The sequence below is a fragment of the Pygocentrus nattereri genome, chromosome 15 (assembly GCF_015220715.1).
Source record: "Pygocentrus nattereri isolate fPygNat1 chromosome 15, fPygNat1.pri, whole genome shotgun sequence".
Lineage (NCBI taxonomy): Eukaryota > Metazoa > Chordata > Actinopteri > Characiformes > Serrasalmidae > Pygocentrus > Pygocentrus nattereri.
Window position 1 is genome coordinate 5,869,649 of NC_051225.1, and position 17,037 is coordinate 5,886,685.

At 39.2% G+C, this 17,037-nt stretch overlaps 2 protein-coding genes across 4 annotated transcripts; one reads left to right on the forward strand and one right to left on the reverse strand.

The window, feature by feature from the left end:
• Positions 1-428: 428 nt before the first annotated feature.
• Positions 429-3,540, reverse strand: cep19 (centrosomal protein 19). Of its 3 annotated transcripts, none has more exons than XM_017693274.2 (3): positions 3,448-3,540; positions 1,721-1,864; positions 429-1,620 (listed from the first exon to the last, which is right to left on the reverse strand). In XM_017693274.2, the coding sequence occupies exons 2-3, from the start codon at positions 1,851-1,853 to the stop codon at positions 1,262-1,264; spliced, it is 492 nt and encodes a 163-aa protein (XP_017548763.1). In that variant the 5' UTR covers positions 1,854-1,864; positions 3,448-3,540; the 3' UTR covers positions 429-1,261. The 3 variants fall into 3 exon arrangements, with proteins under 3 accessions (XP_017548763.1, XP_037401078.1, XP_017548764.1); XM_037545181.1 differs by having other exon boundaries at positions 3,497-3,528; XM_017693275.2 differs by lacking the exon at positions 3,448-3,540 and adding an exon at positions 3,085-3,441.
• A 46-nt stretch (positions 3,541-3,586) lies between these two features.
• On the forward strand, positions 3,587-13,373 carry pigx (phosphatidylinositol glycan anchor biosynthesis, class X). The gene is made up of 6 exons (XM_017693276.2): positions 3,587-3,719; positions 3,889-3,970; positions 8,733-8,865; positions 9,970-10,180; positions 10,857-10,957; positions 12,783-13,373. Exons 1-6 carry the CDS (start codon positions 3,656-3,658, stop codon positions 12,918-12,920), a joined length of 729 nt encoding a protein of 242 aa, XP_017548765.1. The 5' UTR covers positions 3,587-3,655; the 3' UTR covers positions 12,921-13,373.
• Positions 13,374-17,037: the final 3,664 nt, after the last annotated feature.

A 17,037-nucleotide genomic window follows, 5' to 3' on the forward strand; every position in this document is an offset into this window, starting at 1 on the left:
ACTCAAGCTGGACAATCCTTACTTTTGGCTGACGTCATGTAGCTTTATTGAAAAATCTGCTGTGTTAGAGGGAATGAGGACAAATCTCTGCAGGTTTGTGACCCTCAAGGACCTGTTTTGACCCTTCTAACTTCAAGGTTTATTTCAGTTAAAACTTATAATGTAACCATTGCTACATTGTGCCTACTTTCCTCTTACACCGTTAGAAATAAAGGTTCTGTGCAGGTACATTTACCGTTCATCAATGTACATACGATGTAAATGTATCCTCAAAGGTACAACAGTGGTTTTAAGGTCTGATTGTGAGCCTTAAATCAGTTTCGCCAGGTGAAAAGTTCATATTTGTACCTTTTCATAACCGAATGTTTTAAAACAGAACAATAAAATAAAAGCCTGGAGGCGAGGCGGGGTGTGTGGAGTCAGTACAGCTTAGAACAGATCATTTCAGTGGATTATGGTTTAGTTATGTTCCCTGACTGAAGATACTGAGATGGACCCTTGAGGGTCCCACCCCAGTGACAGTTTCATACCTTTATTTCTGAGAGTATACAGTGGTACCATGATAGACAAAACCCCTTATAATGTGGGAGGAACTTAAAAAAAAACTACATGTGCTTCAATTCAACATTAATGAATTGAAGCACATAAAGGACACGTAACTGCGAATTTCGTCAAATTGATGAGGCTGAAGGATGCACAGCTGTTCTACAGAATATTAAATAATGTTAAATAACATACTAAATGTCAGTTTAGGCTGGAATGCACCTTAAAGTAAAAACTTAAAAGACTGCCCAACAAGAGGAGAGCTAAGGGACATCTCTCTTCTGCGTTATAAATCTCTTCTGGGCCCATATTTCTTGAAACTCTGAGTAAGATTGTTCATATGGGCTCACTTCGTGCCTTTTACATAACCCTGAATAAGACTATATGGATTGATGTGCCCTGATCTTAGATGAGTGTTCTTACTCTGACACGCTTGATGAATACGGGCCCTGGATTCCAGGTTTGTGCTTGTTGTTAGTCAAACTTGGGAATCACATCAAAATAGCACAGAATTTTAAGTGATCTCTCAGTGGGCTGATGAGGTGTCTGGAGTCATTTCTCACTCAAGGATGCCAATTCTGATGGTCACGTGTGTTAGGAGAGGTCATAAAACATTACTAAAGGAGCGAAAGACTATGAGTCTGTTGTTTATGTGGAGTCTATATAAATTGGCCAGATGCTGCCTTTTTCTAAGTCTTACGAACAAGTCTATGGTCTGCTAAAACCCTTCATCTGATTGGTCTTCATCCCAGCTGCAAGTTTCTCGTACACTGTGTTCAGGAAACTCCACCTCCAGGTCATACACAAAGTCTGGATCGTCCTTGTGGCGCTTGTTGCGCTCAAACAGCACGTCCATCTGGGCCTTCCTGCGGCTCAGCTCTTCATCGCTGAGCTTGTTGAGGTCTTCTTCGTGTAGGTCAGGACCTCGCTGTGCGGCCAGACTCTCCTCTACGGTGAGACCCCGTAGGTGGTCACGGAGAACCGTGTGTAATCTCTCCAGCTGTGCCAGAGGCACAGATTCCAGGTATAGACTATGGCGGACGTGGTGCTTCAGCCTCTCTGCAGCCCTTCTGCAGTCTAAAGGAGAGAGTCAATGTTAGTCTTAGTCAGGATAGACTTTATGAAATGTACTCCAAATCATTAGTAAATGAAATCAAATATAGGAAGAACATCAAACCTGAATACTGAGAGAAGTTTCTCACTGGTATTACTCTTTTACGGACGTTTCTTCCATCTCCATTTTCATATATGAGGATAACTGAAGGAGGATTAAACTTAATCCCACACTGCTTTGCCTTTATAGACATCATGTATCACTCACCTACAAAGGGAGAAGTGTTATTTTTCTAGTATTACAAACCATTGGTCAAACCTGAGGCTATAACTCACAGCCTGTCCTTGAAGTGGAATTCCACTGATTTTTCCAAATAGCTGCATAATTCAATTATTACAATAAGAACAAAGTCATTCCGAGTATTTGATGTGAAATGCTTCATCCTAGACAAACCTGCAGAGTCAGAATTGTTCACAGTGGTGGTGATAGGAACCAGACATCTGAAGAATTCACTGCTTCTATAAGCTCCCCCACAGAAAGTTAGCCATTGTAAGATATTATTTTAGAATAATTTTGAGATGATGTTTTAGCCTAAAATGTATCCTTTTTTTAAAAGTCATTTGTGGTAAAGAGATATATGCAGGGTGTTTTAAGGCAAAGTGGTCGCCAAATAACTGATTTATCACTATTTTACCATTATCAACATCCATCCATCCATTATCTAAGCCGCTTCTCCCTCAGGGTCATGGGAGGGGGCTGGAGCCTATCCCAGCGGTCATCGGGCAAAGGCAGGATCATTATCAACACTTCGTACAAAATCTCAGAGTGTGTGTGTAGGTAAAGTGATTATTTGGAGAGCAAATAAAACAGCGGCATTTCTAATGTGACCCCTTGATCCTATCACTGTAAAGAAATCTGAGTGTCTACAATAAACCATCTTACATCAAACCACTCTGAATGAATTTGTTTACATCTCCACGACTGAATTAGGCACAAATTCGCTGGAATTCCATATTTCCTTCACAGACTTAAGCGGAATTCCACAAATCTTTCCCATTTTCTGCATAATTGACAAATTCAGGTGTCAAAAGTCATTCCGAATGGTTTGATGTAAAATGGTTCATTGTAGAGAAACTTGGACTCTTATTACAGATTCTTTTTACAGTGGTGCTGACAGGAACCAGGGGTCACAACATCTACAGCGCAGACACAGCCACTTGATCTACTATCCAAAACCACCAGTGAACCTACACGTGTCTCGAGTTTTACAAGATATGCTGATGATGGTAAAACAGTGGTGAATCTGCGAGAGAGAGAGAGAGAGAGAGAGAGAGAGAGAGAGAGAGAGAGAGAGAGAGAGAGAGAGAGAGAAGCTTTATTTTGGGACTATTTGGCCACACAACACCCTGAATGCACCCTCCACCACTATGGCATAGAAAATACTTAAGTACCATAAAACAGTCATCAGACAAGATAATATAACTAACCATTTCACAGAATGACGTTCTGTGAGGAGCTTTTAAAGACATTCAACTCTTCAGACGTCTGGTTCCCATCACCGCCACTGTGAACAATTCTGACTCGGTACGTTTCTCTAGGACGGAGCATTTCACACCAAACCCACTTGAATGACTTTGTTTACACCCCAGCCATTTAATTATGCTGAAATGTTGAAGAAAATGTGGATTTTTTAAAGAAGCCCTGTGAAAATGTAACCGAACCTAAACTGAAAGCTGAAAAAAAGCCCATTCAAAAGAAAACCTGCTTAATCTAGATCACTAGTTATCGCTGTCGGTAGTCAGGCAACTCCTTCTAGTACTTAAACCTGTAAAATCTTTTGCTTTACGTACCCACATTTGATAATAATAGTAATAATAAAGCGACAGAAACGTTAGATACATGTTTGTTTACGAGTCGCGAGTTTCTCTTCTTCTCTGAACAACCAACGGCGCGTTGCAGCGCAAGCGGCTGCAGTAGCGCCCCCTGTCTGCCTCGCCGGTCAGGCTGGATACGGAAACGAACAGCCGAGTGTAAACAGTGCCACGGGATGAGTTTAGCATGCTGCTTTTACACTTTGCACTCAGTGTGTTCCGTTTAACCCCCTGCGAAGCATCACAGAAAGGTAACGAGATTCTCCAGAGATTCTTAAACATAGGAAACAGGACGAATCTAGCGCTGAAATCGGCTCTGTCTCGCTCTCTGCCGTTAGCTGATCAGCTGGCTCGGTGAACCGAGCTGCTGTCCGAGTTCTCTCATCGCCGAAGCTTCTGCTCTGTGTTTCTTTCTTTCAGATGAGGTCATTTGTGGTCCTGCATCTGCATGGTTTGAATCCGTGGACATGTCAGTGGACGTTGCCAAACGAGGATTCCACAGGTAGCAATCTGCCCCACGGTAGCCACGCACAGGCAACGGGTCCAAATCTAAGCAGTTTACATTTACATTTACAGCATTTAGCAGACGCTCGTATCCAGAGCGACTTACAAGAAGTGCTCTGTCTATCTAGAGAAAGTATCTTTGCTAGTTACCAATAGGTTAGAGAGAAAGCCAGTCCTGAGCTCAGATACTGCTAGAAACACTGTCACTGTAGATACTGAGAGAAAAAGGAACAGAGATAAACGCAGAACTCTGTGCCATTCAATACAATACAATACAATAAAATACAATATACTACAATACACAGTGCAATACAATAAAATACAATATACTACAATACACAGTGCAATACAATACAATAAAATACAATATACTACAATACACAGTGCAATAGCATAAAATACAGTACAATATACTACAATACACAGTGCAATAGCATAAAATACAGTACAATATACTACAATACACAGTGCAATACAATACAATAAAATACAATATACTACAATACACATTGCAATGCAATACAATAAAATACAATATACTACAATACACAGTGCAATAGCATAAAATACAGTACAATATACTACAATACACAGTGCAATACAATAAAATACAATATACTACAATACACAGTGCAATACCATAAAATACAATATACTACAATACACAGTGCAATACAATACAATAAAATACAATATACTACAATACACAGTGCAATACCATAAAATACAATATACTACAATACACAGTGCAATACAATACAATAAAATACAATATACTACAATACACAGTGCAATACAATAAAATACAATATACTACAATACACAGTGCAATACAATACAATAAAATACAATATACTACAATACACAGTGCAATAGCATAAAATACAGTACAATATACTACAATACACAGTGCAATAGCATAAAATACAGTACAATATACTACAATACACAGTGCAATACAATACAATAAAATACAATATACTACAATACACATTGCAATGCAATACAATAAAATACAATATACTACAATACACAGTGCAATAGCATAAAATACAGTACAATATACTACAATACACAGTGCAATACAATAAAATACAATATACTACAATACACAGTGCAATACCATAAAATACAATATACTACAATACACAGTGCAATACAATACAATAAAATACAATATACTACAATACACAGTGCAATACCATAAAATACAATATACTACAATACACAGTGCAATACAATACAATAAAATACAATATACTACAATACACAGTGCAATACAATAAAATACAATATACTACAATACACAGTGCAATACAATACAATAAAATACAATATACTACAATACACAGTGCAATAGCATAAAATACAGTACAATATACTACAATACACAGTGCAATAGCATAAAATACAGTACAATATACTACAATACACATTGCAATGCAATACAATAAAATACAATATACTACAATACACAGTGCAATAGCATAAAATACAGTACAATATACTACAATACACAGTGCAATACAATAAAATACAATATACTACAATACACAGTGCAATACAATACAATAAAATACAATATACTACAATACACAGTGCAATACAATAAAATACAATATACTACAATACACAGTGCAATACAATAAAATACAGTACAATATACTACAATACACAGTGCAATACAATAAAATACAATATACTACAATACACAGTGCAATACAATACAATAAAATACAATATACTACAATACACAGTGCAATAGCATAAAATACAGTACAATATACTACAATACACAGTGCAATAGCATAAAATACAGTACAATATACTACAATACACATTGCAATGCAATACAATAAAATACAATATACTACAATACACAGTGCAATAGCATAAAATACAGTACAATATACTACAATACACAGTGCAATACAATAAAATACAATATACTACAATACACAGTGCAATACAATACAATAAAATACAATATACTACAATACACAGTGCAATACAATAAAATACAATATACTACAATACACAGTGTAATACAATACAAATACAGTACAATATACTACAATACACAGTGCAATACAATACAAATACAGTACAATATACTACAATACACAGTGCAATACAATACAAATACAGTACAATATACTACAATACACAGTGTAATACAATACAAATACAGTACAATATACTACAATACACAGTGCAATACAATAGAATACAATATACTACAATACACAGTGCAATACCATAAAATACAGTACAATATACTACAATACACAGTGCAATACAATAAAATACAATATACTACAATACACAGTGCAATACCATAAAATACAGTACAATATACTACAATACACAGTGCAATACCATAAAATACAATATACAACAATACACAGTGCAATACCATAAAATACAGTACAATATACTACAATACACAATAAAATAAAATACAATATACTACAATACACAGTGCAATACCATAAAATACAGTACAATATACTACAATACACAGTGCAATACAATAAAATACAATATACTACAATACACAGTGCAATACCATAAAATACAGTACAATACACAGTGCAATACCATAAAATACAATATACTACAATACACAGTGCAATACCATACAATACAGTACAATATACTACAATACACAATAAAATAAAATACAATATACTACAATACACAGTGCAATACAATAAAATACAATATACTACAATACACAGTGCAATACAATACAAATACAGTACAATATACTACAATACACAGTGTAATACAATACAAATACAGTACAATATACTACAATACACAGTGTAATACAATACAAATACAGTACAATATACTACAATACACAGTGCAATACAATAAAATACAATATACTACAATACACTGTGCAATACCATAAAATACAGTACAATATACTACAATACACTGTTCAATACCATAAAATACAATATACTACAATACACTGTTCAATACCATAAAATACAGTACAATATACTACAATACACTGTGCAATACCATAAAATACAGTACAATATACTACAATACACAGTGCAATACAATAAAATATAAGTGCAGCTTATAATTTAATGCTCATTTAAGTGCTGTGTAAAGCAGTTAAGACTCAGGTGGACATAAAGGTGTCACGCATGTGAGCCATTTAGTGAGAAGGTGCTGTAAACGCTATATATACAAAAATAAGCCGTGATATTAAAACCACATAACTTACTGTACAGCTGCACTTTGTAGTTCTACAGTTACAGACTGTAGTCCATCTGTTTCTCTGATACTCTGTTACCCCCTTTCACCCTGTTCAAAGCTCAGGACCACCACAGAGCAGGTATTATTAGGTGACACTGACGTGGTGCTGGTGTGTTAGTGTTTGTTGTGGGTCACATCAGGAAAGCTGCGTTTAATCACGGAAGCCCGGAGAGGCCATGGGCTGTTGCTGTCACTTTCGGGATTGTTATCTCGAGATAACAAGATAAAGAACTCATTATTTCAAGGTAACCAATTTGTTATCTCGAAATAACAAGACAACTCGTTATCTCAAGATAATAACTATCTTGAGATCACAAGATAATTAACCCGTTATCTTAAGACAACTTTTGTTATCTCGAGATAACAGGATAGGTAACTTGTCATTTTTGGATAACAACACTTGTTATCTCAAAATACCAATCCAGAAAATTAATACTACCTAATGGCCTCTCTGGACTTCCGTAGTCGTCCAAAACTCTGGGTGCCATCATTTTTATTCAACATTTCATGTACTGCGCTGAACTAAATCCAGTTAAACAGGACTATTTATGCTTTTTAATGCTGTTGCTTTGCTTTCTTTAAGTACAAACAATATTTATGACATGCTGAGTGAAGTATTTTGTTGATCACCGTAACAAAATTTATCATGATAAAGATAAAATATCTTCATATTGCCCACCTGTAATTAGGTCCTGTCTAACTGTCTAAGCCACAGCAGAAAGAAAGTTGATTGTGATTTTATGGAGCCCTACTGGTGACATCCTGTGTATATATAAAAATAATGCTAGGCCCGACTTATTAAGGTGTAGGAATGATATAATTAAGTTGTGGCCACGCCTTAGTAAAGCGTGGGAACGAGATCCTAATGCGTGGCCAGAAGTTAGTAAGCCGTGATTTCGTTCCCACGCCTTACTAAGTCATGGCCATGACTTAATCATCTCATTCCCACGCCTTACTAAGTTGCGGCCACGCATTAGGAACCCGTTCCCACGCGTTAATAAGGCGTGGCCACGCATTATTTTTATTCATACAGGATGTCATCAGCGGGGCTCCGTAGGATTTTGTTCTTCAAAATATTTTTTTCCCCAATATTTACAGAAAAATCATGTCATTTACTTTTGCGTTTACTGCTCTGACGCAAGTTCAGTATAATGCAGTTGTAATTCTGTGTTATTTGGCGCAAGAAATAAATGTGATTACTGAGATGGGAAAATGTTTTTTATGAGCAAGAATATGTCAAATATGTAAGAAAACTATAATGTAAATAAACTGTTTTTCTTGGGAAAATGTTAACAAGTATTTCAAATTAGCATAGCCATTTGCACTGATCTGCATGTGCATGTTCAGAGAACCCGTTCCATGATTAAAAGGGTTCTTTACATCATTAAAGGGTTCTTCACAAGTGACATTGGTACGTTTTTAACGTGTGAGACATACTCGGATATTTCAGCTGTATAAGTGAAACCTGTTGTGGCCTTCAGAGAGCTCCTGTATGAAGTTCACCACGATCCTACGCCTCAAGCTATAAAGGCTCTAGTGATTCAGAGATTGCCCAGCGGAGTTTACATGGATCAGTATCAGCTTGCATCTTTGAGGGAGGACACTGGATTACAGGTGACATAATCTAATAGCCTTTCTTTTCCTTTTAATAGTTTTTTTCTAGTATACATAGATCAATATGATATGCTGTGTTATTACATTCGAAACCACACACAATTACAACACAGTCACTCTGTACTTGGTAATGAATTCCGTTTGAATTATTTCAATCATTCACTAAAAATTGCATAATTTTCCTGCTCACCTCACCTCGAATGTAGCTGATCAGCCAAGATACATTAGCGGTCTGTATAAGTTTGCCTCTTTAGTTTAAGTTACAGGACTAAAATAAGGCAAGTCTGTGTCACCCCCAAATAATTTGGGTGGCATAGGCTTCCAATAGTTATTAGCTACGTTAGCCTAAACACTAAAGAAGCAAACTTTAGATGCCAAACATGTCTTGGTTGATGAGCTACTTTTGGGGTGATGCGGGAAATTGTAAAAGTTTGATTTTTTTAGTGAACTACTCCTTTATGTTAGTGATGAATATATCCCTACAGACCATGACAGTCCTCTCCCCGACGGAGCCCCTAAGGGGCAGTGGTTAAAAAAAAAGTTAATCGCATTACGTTCTCCTGCAAAAAATGTGTTCCCTTGCAAAGGCTCTGCACTCCCTCACAAAATATATACTTGTCAGACAGCAAGCAAACGTAGGGCCAGAGGTGCCCGATGACATCGGCTACATTGGAGCTTAGTTTATTCAGCGGTTGTTCTCTGCCGTCTCTGTAAATATGGCTTTTACTGTACGAGGACACTCGGTCTCAGTTTCACTTTGAGTCACTAATTGCAGAATGTTGTTTGATTTTGAGAAGCGACACTGTGACTTTATATTTCAATCCAAGATCAACATAAAATTGAAAGAGCTGCTCCATCTCTGAGCCTCAGCAATGCACAGCTTTTGCAAGCGAATGCAAACCGTTTGCATCGTAATGCAAAACGTGCGAGGGAATGCAATGTTATTAACTTTTGCTTTTTTTTAACCACGGCCCCTTGTGGGCTTCGTACTCCCAGACTCTGGGGATGTCTGAAAAAAATGCCAAAATTTTTAAGCAGCTTATTATTAATTATTAATGAACTAAGTTGACATGCCTATCAAAAAGACATGTATATTTGCGACAGGTACTTCTGGATTCAGCCGTTAGTCTTGAAGACCCAGCCCATATGTCCTCTGGTTTTTCTGCACTGGTCTATCTCAGCCCAGCAGATGGACTCCCTGGGCTTCTACAGGCAGTTGTTCCTGTCCATGGCCGGTACCACAGGCCGTCCAGTTCAGGTGGATGGGAACGAGTGTACATCGAGGGGCCGAGGCTCCTGCTTCGTCCGGAAAGCTGTGGGTGTATAAGGCTTTAAAAGGGAATTTGTACATAAATGGTGATTTGTTGTGAAATGAGAAACTCGCACTCACAATTGTTCACGTTGGTGGTGATAGGAACCAGACGAGAGTTTAATGCCTCTAAAAGCTCCCGTACGAAAGCTATTACATGAAGTGGTTATGTTTATGCTGCAAAACTCTGCAGAGCCCCTGTGGTGTATTTTAATAGTATCTGGTGCTCACCACATAGTATCTGGTGCTCACTTGATAGTATTGGGTGCTTACCTGATAGTATCTGGTGCTCATAACATAGCATCTGGTGTTGGCTTGATAGTATCTGGTGCTCATTTGAGACTATGGGGTGCTCACTTGATAGTATTGGGTGCTTACCACATAGTATATGGTGCTCACTTGGTAGTATTTGTTGTTCACCTGATAGTATCTGATGTGCACCAGATTTTTGTCCCTTTCACACACACACACACACACACACACACACACACACACACACACAAAATACACCACAACCTTTCAGGGGCTCTGTACCATAAAACTCAGAAGACGTGTAGGTTGACTGGTCATTTTGCATAGTACATAAAATGACCTTGTAGACATTGTGACCCCTGGTTCCCGTCACCGCCACTGTCCACTGCATTTTAAATGCACACATTAATATTTCTGCTCTCTGATGCAGGTGAAACACTGCCATCCGGTCTACCTCACAGAGTGGTTGAGGCCCCCTGCACAGTGCAGAACCAGAGTGTGTGCTCATGGTTGGAGATCCAAGGACTGCAGGTAATAGCAAACTTGCAGATTTAAACTCACCGGCCACTTTATTAGAAAAATAAAGGTTGGACCCCCTTTTGCCTTCAGAACTGCCTTAATTCTTCGTGGCAGACTTTCAACAAGGTGTTGGAAACGTTCCTCAGAGATTTTGGTTGGTTATTTGAGTTACTGTTGCCTTTCTATCATCTGGAACCAGCCTGCCCATTCTCCTCTGACCTCCACACAACTGACCGCTCACTGGATATTTCCTCTTTTTCGGACCGTTCTCTGTAAACCCTAGAGATGGTTGTGTGTGAAAATCCCAGTAGATCAGCAGTTTCTGAAATACTCAGACCAGCCCGTCTGGCACCAACAACCACGCCACGTTCAAAGTCCCTTAAATCCCCTTTCTTCCCCGTTCTGATGCTCGGTCTGCACTTCAGCAAGTCGTCTTGACCACCTCTACATGCCTAAATGCACTGAGTTGCGGCCGTGTGATTGGCTGATTAGCTAATTGTGTTAACAAGCAACTGTACCTAATAAAGTGGCCGGTGAGTGTACTTCTAACACTTAATAGTATTAAAATTTCAGATCAGCATAAGTGGTGCTTTTGTCCTGTTCAGCAACCCCCCACTAACCCGAGCATTTGTAAGTGTGCACAAAAGATGGTTCTTCAAGGGTTCTTTAGTAGAGACCATTGTTCTATATAGGACCATGAACGTTCAGAGAACCCTTTCCATGATTACAAGGGTTCTTTACATCATGAAAGGGTTCTTCAGATTGATGGAGCGTGTGCTGTAGATGGTTCTGTATAGAACGTTTTTGAAAGAGCACAAATATAGCACCAAAAAGGGTTCTTCGATGGTTACAATGTCAAACTTGTTACAACAGAAGAACTCGTTTTGGTGCTACGTAGAACCCTTTTCAAAAAGATATACAGACATACATATAGAACCATCTACAGCACACTCTCCATCAATCCGAAGAACCCTTTCACGATACTCGTGCAGATCGTTCTTTGTGTGTTTAAGGTGCTATATAGGACCTTTGAAGAACCTTCAGTGTGTAGATTCAGGGTTGGTGACCACTGTCACAGAAAAGCACGTTTCTCTAAAGAACCTTTCAGGGGATGATGTGTGAATGTTAATTATTTAGTATCTTATTTACATGGTTTTGTACAACAGATCATTTCGGCCACGCAGGCTGATTGGTTGAGAGGCGTTCTGTGTTGATATTTCACCATAACATCACAGGGTTTTCGCAAACACTGTATCACTCCGCTAAGATGCCGTTGCTAAGCAACGACTTTGACAGCTGTAGGAGACGCTCGAGCCATTTGAACGTTTTTATTTCTTACTCTGCCACAAACAGAAAACGGACACTTTTAAGATCACATTTGACCGACAGCCGATTCAGTCAGACTTTGAAGATGAGACGACACTAAATTCCCAAACTGTCGGTCGGTCTGTGTGGAGCTGGAGAACGAACTGCCGGCTGAGCAGCGAGTGGGCGGAGCTCTTTACTCTGACGTAGCACCAAGCTGCTTTTTAAGGAGCTATAATTAGGAGGAAGGAACTGAACATTAAAACATTAAACGGTTTATTCCAGTTTATTCATTTCTTACTGTATTTATTTAGCTGTTGTATTAAAGCAGTAGAGACACTCCAGGAGTGAGTTATCACCAATAACATCCCAGCTGTGATGATCTGTGGCGACCAAATCACAGCCATGATCTTATTTCGCCATAACACACTCCCTCTCATCTTCTATTGCTTAATATGTTGATGGTACTTTGGATGCTGCTCTAAAACCCCACCTTATTTACAGGAATAACTCAAATGTTCTTATTGTGAAGGTCCCTGACTCAGTGACTCTGGAGCTTCCAGTGGGGGATTTCTCTCTCACCGGCCCGGTGTGTGCAGGAACAATACTGGCAACCCTGCTGTGTTTCGCTCTTCTCTTCAGAACGATCTGGACGCATGGCATCTTTTGAAATTCTGAGTGCAGGAATTCCAAGAGATCCTATAGAGAATAGAGGTTCTGAGGGAATGCTTCAGCAAAAAAAATCATGTCTGTACAGTTTTCCCTGTTAAACATAGTCGGTTTGCTAAGACGGTGTTTGGTAGCTGAAGATTCTTTAATTCTGCGCCAATGTAGCCAAGAAGTAATAGAAGTGTACTTGTCTGCTTACTTCTGTTATATTTGCCTCATAGCCCAAACACAGTCATATGCAAAAGTTTGGGCACCCCTGGTCGAGTGATGCTTTGTTGATTTTTCTAAGTGAACATCCTCGGCAGAGAACACACTTCTGCACATTTTAAGGCACAGTTATTGTTTATTCACTGAACTTCATATAAACAAAAAACAACACAAAAATGATGGTGCATTTCACACAGTTGTTTTATTTTGTCCAACATGTTAAACTCTTAAAGAAATTGGGCTCAAATATGTGGAGAGAAATGTCATGTTTGTGTCCCTGAAGATGACGTGTTAATATACTTTCCCTTAGTACATCAACAAAACATGGAATTTGCCTGAGAGTGTTAATGTTTCCTAATGTTGTGTATATTAGAACTAGAGATGTGCAAGTTGTACTGTTTTTTAAATAATATTACAAATTTGTCAGCTGCTGTTTACAACATTCCATGATGAACAGACCAATAGAAATGGTCTAAAATGAATGAAATAAAATAAAAAGTTGTCTTACATTAACTTACATTAAAAGTTAATAATGTTTTTCTTTCTCCTGTGAAGTTATGTATTTGTATGCAGTCACATGAAGCCCCTCACTGTGTTTATAAATGAGCGTCACTGGGTGTCTTTAAACTTGTACGTTCAGTAACTTCATCTAATTTCTTAGAATGAATGAAAAGAAATATACAGTAGGCAGATAAGATGATGAAAACACTGCACAGAATAGACTTAGATAGATAGATAGATAGATAGATAGATAGATAGATAGATAGATAGATAGATAGATCAGGTATAACTTTATGACCACCTCCTTATTTCTAAGCTCATTGTATCTCTAAGCTCCATCTTATCAGCTCCACTTACTGTATAGCTGGTCTTTGTAGTTCTACAGTTACAGACTGTAGTCCATCTGTTTCTCTGATACTCTGTTACCCTGTTCTTCAGTGGTCAGGGCCCCCATAGACCCTCACAGAGCAGGTACTATTTGGGTGATGGATCATTCTCAGCCCTGCAGTAACACTGATGTGTTAGTGTGTGTTGTGCTGGTACGAGTGGATCAGACACAGCAGCTGCTGGAGTTTTTAAACACTCTGTCCACTCACTATTAGACACTCCTATCTTGTGAGTCCACCTTGTAGGTGTAAAGTCAGAGGCGACAGCTCATCTGCTGCTGCACAGTTTGTGTTGGTCATCCTCTAGTCCTTCATCAGTGGTCACAGGACGATGTTTTTGACACAGGTGTTTAAAAACTCCAGCAACACTGCTGTGTCTGATCCACTCAGACGAGTGCAACACACACTAACACACCTCCACCATGTCAGTGTCACTGCAGTGCTGAGAATGACCCACCACCCAAATAGTTCCTGCTCCGTGAGGGTCCATGGGGGAGCAAACTAATGCAGAGTAGCCTGAAAATCACACAGAAGTATTCAGATGAAGGTAAAGTACCTTTCTAAAAATAACTTCAGCAGAAGTACAAAAGTAGCAGCTCAGAAATCTACTTAAGTGCTGAGTAACTTACGGAACTGCAGTGAAACCGAAACTTCAAACGGAGGACAGATTGTGTTCTTCTCTTTTTGTGATGCGTGACCATTACAAAGCACTACAGACGCGGTCACCACTTCAAACAACGACAACAAGCACAAATAAGGAAACAGTAACTCAGTGCTGCTGACTACAGTGTGACTGAGAGGACAGTAGATCTTTTCCCTCACAGATGTACCTGAGTATAAGTAATCATGCACAAAACGATGGTTCTTCAGTGGTTCTTTAGTAAGGAAAATGCTTCTGTGTTGAATTATGAATACTCAAAGAACCCTTTGCCTGATTAAAAAGGTATACATACATATAGAACATACATATGGAACCATGAACACTCAAAGAACCCTTTGCTTGATTAAATGGTTCATTGCCTCATGGAAGGGTTCTTCAGATTAATAGCGAAAGTACTGTAGATGGTCCTATATAGAACCTTTTTGAAAAAGGGTTCCTTATAGCAACAAAAAAGGGATCTGCTATTGCTACAACATGAAGCCTGTAAAAACAACAAAAAAAAACATTTTGGTGCTGTACACACTATAGAAAAAGATGCCACTTCAGAGGTTCTTTATTAAAGAAAATGGTTCTATATGGAACCATGAGTACTCAAAGAACCCTTTGCATGATTAAAGGGTTCTGTGCATCATGACAACATTCTTCAGATTGATGGAGAATGTGCATAAATGTGATCTAGACAGTTCTGTATAGAGCCTTTCTGAAAATGGTTCTATATAGCACACAGAAGGGTTCTTCTATTGTTACAAACTTGACATCAAACCATTTTCAAAAAGGTTCTATAGACGACCATCTGTAGAAATGATAGATGCATCCAGAGTGATGAACTGACCCATGCACTCTTAAATAGTTCTTCATGGGTTCTTTAGTAAAGGCAATGGTTCTATTTAGAACCATGAGATCTACATAGAATCATTTCATGCTTAAATGGTTCTTTGCATGATGAAATCATTCAGATTGACGGAGAATGTGTTGTATACATGAAAATGGTTTAATATCACACCAAAATGAGCTCTTCTATTGTTATGATATCATGCTTGTATACAATAGCAGAACCCTTTTTGTGTTATATAGAACATTTTCTAAAAGGTTCTGTTTAGAACCATAAACAGCACATTCTCCATCAATCTGAAGAATGCTTTCATGATGCAAAGAACCCTTCAGTCACGCAAAGAGTTCTATTGTGTTGATTTTATATAGAACCCATTTTCTTTGCTAAAGAGCCCTTGAAGAACCACATTTTTAAGTGTGTAGAACCAATTTAAAAAATGTTCTATATAGAACCATATACAGCACGTTCTCCCAGACCTGGACTAAAGCATCTGCCAACTCCTGGACAGCCTGTGGTGCAACGTGGCGTTGGTGGATGGAGCGAGACATGATGTCCCAGATGTGCTGAATCAGATTCAGGTCTGGGGAACGGGTGGACCAGTCCATAGCTTCAATGCCTTCATCTTGCAGGAACTGCTGACACACACCAGCGTCATGAGGTCTAGCATTGTCCTGCATTAGGAGGAACCCACAGCCAACCGCACCAACATATGGTCTCACAAGGGGTCTGAGGATCTCATCTCGGTACCTAATGGCAGTCAGGCTACCTCTGGCGAGCACATGGAGGGCTGTGCGGCCCTCCAAAGAAATGCCACCCCACACCATTACTGACCCACTGCCAAACCGGTCATGCTGAAGGACGTTGCTCTCCACGGCGTCTCCAGACTCTGTCACGTCTGTCACATGTGCTCAATGTGAAGCTGCTTTCATCTGTGAAGAGCACAGGGCGCCAGTGGTGAATTTGCCAATCCTGGTGTTCTCTGGCAAATGCCAAGTATCCTGCACGGTGTTGGGCTGTGAGCACAACCCCCGTCTGTGGACGTTGGGCCCTCATACCATCCTCATGGAGTCGGTTTCTAACCATTTGTGCAGACATATGCACATTTGTGGTCTGCTGGAGGTCATTTTGCAGGTCCTGCTGCTGGGTTGTTGCCCTTCTATGGCCACGTCTCCTGGTGTACTGGCCTGTCTCCTGGAAGCGCCTCCAGCCTCTGGACACTACGCTGACAGACACAGCAAACCTTCTTGCCACAGCTCGCATTGATGTGCCATCCTGGATGAGCTGCACTACCTGAGCTGCTTGTGTGGGTTGTAGAGTCCGTCTCATGCTACCACGAGTGTGAAAGCACCACCAACATTCAAAAGTGACCAAAACATCAGCCAGAAAGCAGAAAGGTACTGAGAAGTGGTCTGGGGTCCCCACCTGCAGAACCACTCCTTTACTGAGTGTGTCTTGCTAATTGCCAATAATTTCCACCTGTTGTCTATTCCATTTACACAACAGCTGTGAAATAGATTGTCAGTCAGTGTTG